Here is an 8421-nt window from a genome sequence, read left to right as displayed (position 1 = left end):
TCTTTTTGGAGCTGCGCGCAGAGGAGGCGAGATGCAGGAGGCGCAGGAGGTGTTTGAACAGAGGTGCCCACCCCGCTCCCTGGCTGCGCGGAAGGAGATGCTTTCCTGGCCCAGCGATCGGGGTGGGTGGGAGGTGGCGGATGGGGAGGAGAGGAGGGTGGGGGGAGGAGGGAAGGGGGAACTTTGGCGAGGCTGCAAATCCAATTGGCTTCTGCGCCGTGACAGGCAGCCGGGCGCCTCGCCCCCTCCTCTTGCGTGCAGCGCTGCCGGAGTGTGGATGGGAGCAAATGTGGGGAAAGTGCAATCGGAGGCGCCGGGGCTCCGCTGACAGCACGCAGCCAGGGCGCTCGCTCTGGCCCGCCGGGCTGCCCCCGGTGCACTATGGCCAGGATCCCGGCCCCGGCGGAGCGCGCAGCCTCCTTGGCCGCCTTCCTTGCCTCCTGCGCCGCCTGCCTCGCGGCCACCACCAGCGAAGGTAAGAGTCCGGGAGCAGCGCGGACAGGCAGCCCTTGCCTCGGCTGCCGGCTGGCGCGGGTGGGTTGGGCGCTCGCGAGGGCTTGTCGCCCAGCAAACTTCCTCCCGCACTGCTGGGGAGGGTCTCCCAGAGTTTGATGCTCCTGGAGGTTTGGGGACAACGACCCGGGAACCTGTCCGAGACCGCTTGTCCCTCCAGCTCAGCGTTGCCCACACTGACTGGGTTTCGGGCAGGAGATGGCGGGATTTGAACCAGGGACCTTTTGTTGCAAGGCAGGGGCTCAGGGAGCTACGGTCCTTCGCCACACAGCGGAGGAGAAGGACATCGGGAACTCCCGCTCTGTAAATAATGAAGAGTGCCCAGCCCAGGGCTCCAGCAGTGGCAAGGTGTGTGCAGACAGGATGCCCCAGTTTTGCGTGAGTGCAGTGGGCGTTTGTGGTCTTTGAGCTGAGAAGAGGAAGAGGGTGGGTTGCTGGGCGTCTTAAAAGATGGACTTTGTTGCCTAGAAAAGTCTAGGAAGGGGAGGCAGACAGGACACACCTGCTCATCACCTCTATGCTTTAGGAGGAGACTGTCCCACAACATTGTTGCTGATTCCTTTGCCCAGATGCTGGTCTCAGTGTTCTTGGCTTTTTGGGGATCAGCAATGGGGATTTTGGGCTGAGGCCACCTCTAGTGCCAGTCTGTCTTGGTTCTAGAGCAGCTGCCCATTTCTGCAGACTCCTCTGATACTGTCAAAACCACCTTCATCTTCCACCATGGCGCAAGCCTTCTTGTGAAACTATGGCAGAACCAACTCCTGCAGTGGAGAGGCTGACTCTGCATGGCCAACTTCCCTGGACTTTAAATAAGTGCCCATCCACTGGCATGTTCACATCCCATTGTTGACCTCTGTGCTCTTCCTTGACTCATCTCTGGAATACATCCAGGGTCATTCTGTGGGGCCTCAGAGCAAATATCAGGTAGATGGATAACTAGCCAGAGTATTGACCAGTTCTGTAAAGTCTGGTGCTGTTAGCCTGAGTTCTTCCACTACTCCTCTCCAGCAACTACAGCAAAGTCTCTGCACCTCTTCACCTACAGAAGCTTTCACCAACCTAGTGCCCTCCAGATGTTTTTTGGTGCTACAACTCCAGCCTCAGCCAGCATCTGGAGGGTGCCAGGTTAGCAAAAGCTGAGCCACAGCATGCCTCTTGGTAGAGCTGCTCATCTCTCCATTATTCCTGCCAATTTTGTGCCACAACCATACTTCCAAAGCCCCTACCTGATTTTGCATTAATTTACAGTGGTACCTTGGTTCCCGAATGGTTTGGCTCCCGAATGCCGCAAACCCAGAAGTGAGTGTTCCAGTTTGTGAATGTTTTTCGGAAGCCGAATGTCCGACGCAGCTTCCGATTGAGTGCAGGAAGCTCCTGCAGCCAATCGGAAGCCGCACTTTGTGCTTTGAAACATTTTGGGAATCGAATGGACTTCCGGAATGAATTAAGTTTGAGAACCAAGGTACCACTGTATCTGCTTTCATTTATATCCCTCCTTTCTTTCAAAGTACATGGATTTTCTTCCTTTTACTTTACCCTTACAACACCCTTGTGAGGTAGGTTAGAAGGGGGGGGGGAGAAGTTAGCCCAGAGTGAACCTTGTGGCTTCATTGGGATGTGACCCTGAGTCTCCCCATTCCTTGCCATGACTCTAACTGATACAAGTCTCTCTTACAAAGGTAAAAGTAGAGCATGAGACTCTTAATCTCAGAGTTGTGGGTTCAAGCCCCACATTGGGCAAAATACTTACTGCATTTGGACTAGATGACCCTCGTGGTCCCTTTCAACTCTACAATCCTATGAATCAGTAAATTCATGTAGGATAATTCTATTAATGCCATTTATTTTAGCATTTATTAATGCTAAAAGCAACCTATAGGTTCAGGGGAAGCATACCTCTAAATATCAGTTGCTGGGGGTGTGTGAGGACAATAGGGGATGGATGGTTGGGCCATCCTATGGGCATCTGGATGACCCCTGGCAGAGACAAGATGCTGGATAGGATGGGTGCTTGGCATGATCCAAAAGGGTTCTTTCTTATGTTCTTGTGAATAGCAGTGGTAGAGGGTTGTTGTCTTCATGCTTTGCCTATGGGCTTCCCAGAGCCATTGGACTGACCACTGTGGGAGACAGGATGTAGAATTCAATTGCCCTTTGGTCTGATCCAGCAATGCTCTCCTTGGGTCCTCACTTGCCTCCATGTGCTTGTTAAAGAAGATATGCCCCTCTCCTGGTGCTTGTCCTCCTCCTCTACCCTGGCCTAGCCCTTTAGAATCACAAGTGCAGTTGTGTTTCCCTGCCACCTGGAGACAGGGGGATCATCACCCACGGTTCTTACCTGCTTCCCCTGGTGGCTGAGAGATCACAAGGAGGTCACGGCAGGGCAAAGCAGCTCCCACAACCCTCCCAGCTCCCTAGCTGCTCTCTCTCACACGCCAACTCTGAAGCTACATTAACCACAGCCATTCGGAGAGAGCATGTCAGGTCAAAGACAGCTAGCAGAAAAGGGATTGTGACAGGGAGGATGGGCGCCTCAAATGAGCCCTGCTGGATCAAACTCAAGGCCTATTACAGAGCTGCAGGGGAACCACAAGGGCAGAGGGCTATTCAGCCTATCTAGGGTCACAACCTGTTCCCCCACAAGCAGCACATGAGAGCAGCAGCTCCCCCTCTGCTGTTCTCTAGAGATTGGTCTTCAGGGACATGCTTCCTGTGATTTTGGAGGCTGTCCGTAGCCATTGGGACTATCATAGACACTGATAGACTTCTCCTCCATAAATTTATTCAACCCCCTTTTGAGGCTATCTAAGCTGGTGACTGCCACATCTTGTGGCAGCGAATTCTGCAGTCTAATTACCCACTGCCTTGAATCTTGCACCATTCAGCTTTGCGGCGTGACCCCGTTGGTTTCTGGTATTAGGAGAGAGGGGGACCAATGCCTTCCTTTCTACTTTCTTCATGTCAGGCACCATTTTACCCACCTGGATTATGTGCTGTTGTCCCCCCACCCCCACCCCCACCCCATTGTGTCTCCCCCCCAAGCGAAAAAGCCTAAAGCGCCGGAACATTTGAGTTGCTGCATCCCCTTGATCATTTTTTCGCTGCCCTTTCCTGCAGCTTTTCCGCAGGCACCACACCTGCAGTTTCCAAGCTGGTAGAGATAAGTGGGAGAGAGGAGGGTGTCTCAGGGAATTTGCATGAGATCATGGTGACCTGCGTTCCTTTGGCTCTGAAATACCCTGGCATGGCCTGTGCTGAGTGGCCGACATTGCTTCTCGCAGTCCACCCTTCTGGAAAGATGGTTCTGAAGGGAGTTGAGGCCAGGTAAACAAAGGGGCCCATCACCTTGACCCCGGGGCTTGGGGCAGTGCACTTGCTCTGTCTCCTTGAGGGGCATGGTGCCCGTGAGCTGCCCAAACCGATCATGCCAGCCTGACTCTGGCTGGGAGGCTCTGCTCCTGTTTACATAACAGCATGCTGGGATTTGCAGAGGGTGTTTTTTCTCCCCTGATGCTGGGTGGGTTTATGGGCCACACAAGGCCAATGTGTCCTTGGCTCCAGCATGATGCTGTCCACGCTGCCAGGTCTGTGCCAAGCAATGCGAAGGCTTGGTACTGGCATTAATGTTTTCCAAACACCACCTTACAGAAGGAGGGTTGGTGGCTGGGGGGGGGGGAGTGGCTGCGGGCTTGCCATTCTGAAGATCTGTCCCCCCTGCCTTGATTCCAGATCCTTATTTCATTACTTGATCCCCAAATCCCACCCTTTCCACTCCATATCAAAGATCTCCTGCCTGGCAGGAACTGAGTGCACAAGAAAATATTTTTTGATATATTTATGCCCATTGGGTTCACACACAAAAATATTTTTCAGACATCTTTTATGCTGTGAGCACGAGTTTCCAGGGTGGATGGACCGACTTGTCTGGGTTTTCCAATTGCGATCATACTGTTTGTGGTGGGCACAGGGAATAAACTCAGTTGGCTTCACATTTTAATGCAGACCAACTAATTCATCCACTGCATGAGCAAAAGCACCATCATTGGAAACTCCGAGCTCATCCGCACTTCCACCTGTCCATTGTCTAGAAAGCATGGGTCCCAGCAGTTGAGCCCTTGCATCACCACTTTCCCCAGGAGAACCCAGTCTTTAGCGATAAATCAGAGCAAATGTCAACCCAGAGAAAACTCAATTGACATTTGCTCCGATTTATCACTAAAGTGTAGGCTTCCCCGGGGGAAAGCGATAGGGCAAAGGCAAATCTGGATGAGCCCTCATATGCCTCCAAATTTTGCAATGCAGTACTCTGACCCTGCCCCCCAAAAAGTTTAAGAAGTACAGTCATGGGTTTATTAGGGGAACGTCTGCATAAAAAAATGCATATTTTCATGAAAAAATATATGAACAGGCATTCTGCAAAATCTGTATGTCCACTAAATTGTGGAAGAATTTCCATGAGGACATTTAAACATATCTATATCTATATCTATAAATGTATATATGTTTGTGTGCCTATCATGAATGATTTGGAAGCATGGAGAACTGAACTGTAGGTTGCAAAAATGAAAAAGTCAGAGGAACCAAGACTGCCAGATCCATCCAAACCTAGTGTGTATTTGTGACCTTCTACTCACACAACCAGAGGCTGTTCTAGTATGGGACATGCCCAGATAATTTATTATTAGTTCCAGGGTCACAGTATTGTGTGGTGTCAAGGTTGCATCCAGTAACAGGATGGTTTGGGCCTGGCAGCCATGTGCTTCTAATACCACATCATATTCCAGAATTGGAGTATGGACACTGAAGTCATGCAGAAAGCAATGTGTCTGGAAAGATAAATGCTCAGGTGCTATTGGGCAAACGGTCCATATTCCAATTCCAGGGCTGTTCCCAGCCATTTTGGCACCTGAGGTGAACCACGAAATGGTGCCCTTCCGCTGCAACCAGAGATTGAGTTTTCACATGTCATAAAAGCCACCTTCAGATATAGGTGGTGCTGTGGTCTAAACCACAGAGCCTAAGACTTGCCGATCAGAAGGTTGGCGGTTTGAATTCCTGTGATGGGGTGAGCTCCCATTGTTCGGTTCCTGCTCCTGCCAACCTAGCAGTTCAAAAGCATGTCAAAGTGCAAGTAGATAAATAGGGAAGGTGAACAGCGTTTCCATGCACTGCTCTGGTTCGCCAGTAAAGCGAGATGAGCGCCTCAACCATAGAGTCATCCATGACTGGACCTAATGGTCAGGGGTCCCTTTACCTTTACCTTATAGCACAAGTTTAGCACTTATTCCTGTGTTATTTGCAACCAGATTCTTTTCTGGAAGTAAATAGCACAGAAATGAATGCTAAACTTGAGCTACATTTTCTTATTTTTCCAGAGGTGTCATGTGAAAGCTCAGATATAATACAAAATTTAACAGTTAGGGAAACATTGAAGAAACCGGAATAAACTGCTGTGTGAATGCAGAATGAGTGGAGAGAGAGAAAGCGAAGGAGTACCAGAAAAGAGAGAGAGAAAGAAAGAATGAGAGAGAGAGAGAGAGAGAGAGAGAGAGAGAGAGAGATTGGAGTGGCAGGAGGAAGGTGAGAAGAAGCACCCACTTTTGAATTCTGGTCTTGCACCTAAGGCAAATCACCTCCATCACCTGAGAAAAAAGCTTCTCTACCTTTGACTTGGAGGGTGCTCAATTACCTTACCTATGCATTCAGTATTTTGTGTGTCAGAGAGACAGACAGAAAGAGAGGAAATGATTTCAGAGTCGGACAGGTAAAGAGCTGGTTGACCTGCACTTCCGTTGACCCATGATCCTCTCTTTCTCCACTGCCAGTCATCACCAATTACACCCTCCCTCTCTGCTTAAAGGAAGAAGGGATTTTCTTTGGGACAATGGCGTGTTTGGGTAGGAGGGTGGTGCATTTGAAAAGCCTTTCCTCTGCCTGAATGTGATCCCAATCCCAAATGAGGTCTGTCTGAAGTTTGTTGCAGTTTAATGTAGGGCAGGGGTGAGCACGGATAATCAAAGGGGAGCTGTGGGTGGGGCTTAAGTAAAAAGTAGGTGGAGCTTGAGTCAAAGGTGAGTGGAGCCACCTTTCTCTTTTGTCTGTCTGGTATCACCCCCTCCTTCGTTTCCTGCCACTTCCCTTTCCCCTTTCCCCTTCCATTCCACTTGCAAGAAATTAGGTCAAGAGCCACATAAAATTATTCTGTGGGTTGTAGATTGCCCACCCTTAACACAGTGTGCTATTTGACCCTGGGTGAATCTGTCTATTTCATTTTTTTATTCAGTTTTCCATTCAGTTTTCCACATTTTGAAATCAGTTTGCAATTTTTTTAAATTAAAAAAATCATGAAAATTCAGCAGCATTTGAATAATAAGAATAATAATATAATTTGAATTTTCCCTTCCATACACAGATCTGTATGCAATTTTGTCTGATATACACATTTTTGAAAAGCAATTTCCCTTTAGATTATGCATTTTCTCATGTTATTTTCACTAATGCATGTATTACAATGCACATTGTCTCCTGGTGTATGCATTTTTGTATGTGTCACTTGGCTGGACAAATGCATTGCAAAATCCAGATAGGTTTAAATTTCAAAAAATGGCTGTGTCTTTGTTTGCTTATTGTTTCACCAGTGGGTGTGGTGTGTCACAACAATGAACATAATTGGACATTATTATTAATAATGTCCAATTATGTTCATTGTTGTGTCACACCACACCCACTGGTGAAACAATAAGCAAACAAAGACACAGCCATTTTTTGAATTATTATTACTACTACTACTACTAATAATTGCTACTCCCACACCCTTTCCACATATGCATGTTTCTGTTCCCCCATGATTCACGCATTGAAATGGCAAGAAAGAACTGTATGCCAGTATACTGCCTGAAATTTCGTCATTTTACTCCTACAATTTTCAGGGTTAACGTGGTTGCAAGCCCCCCGCCCCCGCCTGGAAGCAATTAACATGGAACTGAGTCCTAAATTTCCACTATATTCTGCTAACCTTCTGGAATGGGCTTTTATGTCTTGTGACAGCTCAAATATAATGCAGAAATTAATAGGGCAAACAGAATAAACTGACCTGCGAATGCAGTCTATCGTGATCCTAGCATGGTGATCCACAGCGCTTCTGACTAAGACTCCAGTCCACAAGATGCACAAGGTGTCACAATATTATATAGAGCTACGCCTGTAGGTTATGGCTATGGCAACATCACCCCAGCAGAAGAATCCCCTACTTAATTAAAACAAGCTATTAAAGGAAAAATTTAAAAATCCGATGAAATATACCATGATAATAAACCATTTGGGGGGTGGGGTGGAATGTAAGCCAAAGGACGGTATAGCTCACTGATTCATTGACTTCCTGAAGTTTTTACCCCAAGTGATCTGAATTGTAGAAACTTAATTATCAGCTTCCTTGGGATTAGGAACAGTCTGTGTTTTCTAACTCAGTCAGAAGCAGGTTGGTGCTCACTATCTTGCAGGAGGGGCTGCAATCAAAGTGGATAGGATGAGAAATCTTTGTTTAGTTTTGTGGCTAGCAAAGTAACGGAGAAACGCACTGGAAAATATGGGCTGGACGATGGGGGCTCTGGTCTTTCTCCCTCTTGCACAACACTAGAACTCGTGGGAATCCCAAAAAGCTGAATATTAGAAGGACAAAGGGAAGTATTCACAAGGAGTGTAGCTAAACTTTGGAACTTGCTCCCCCAGGAGGCAGTGATGGCCATCGACTTGGATGGCTTTAAAAGAGGATTAGACAAATTCGTGGAGGGGAAGGCTATCAATGGCTACCAGCCATAATGGCTACGCTCTGCCTCCCCAGTCAAAGGTGGATCATTTCTGAATACCAGTTGCTGGAAAACAAGGGAGAATGCTGCTGTGCTCACGTCT

General features: G+C 48.2%; 1 protein-coding gene across 2 annotated transcripts in view; it reads left to right on the top strand.

Moving 5' to 3' along the window:
- The first annotated feature begins 223 nt into the window (after positions 1 to 223).
- EPHA8 (EPH receptor A8) overlaps positions 224 to 8421 on the top strand; it is a 61930-nt gene continuing 53732 nt past the window's right edge. For both annotated transcript variants that reach the window (XM_079986855.1, XM_079986854.1), the window contains exon 1: positions 224 to 475. In XM_079986855.1, the coding sequence (XP_079842981.1) occupies positions 382 to 475 (94 nt within the window). In that variant the 5' untranslated portion in view covers positions 224 to 381. The remainder of the gene's footprint in view (positions 476 to 8421) is intronic.

This window comes from Podarcis cretensis (assembly GCF_951804945.1).
Source record: "Podarcis cretensis genome assembly, chromosome: 8".
NCBI lineage: Eukaryota > Metazoa > Chordata > Lepidosauria > Squamata > Lacertidae > Podarcis > Podarcis cretensis.
The sequence above is the reverse complement of the archived record's forward strand: the minus strand, read 5'-3'. Positions and strand labels throughout refer to the sequence as shown.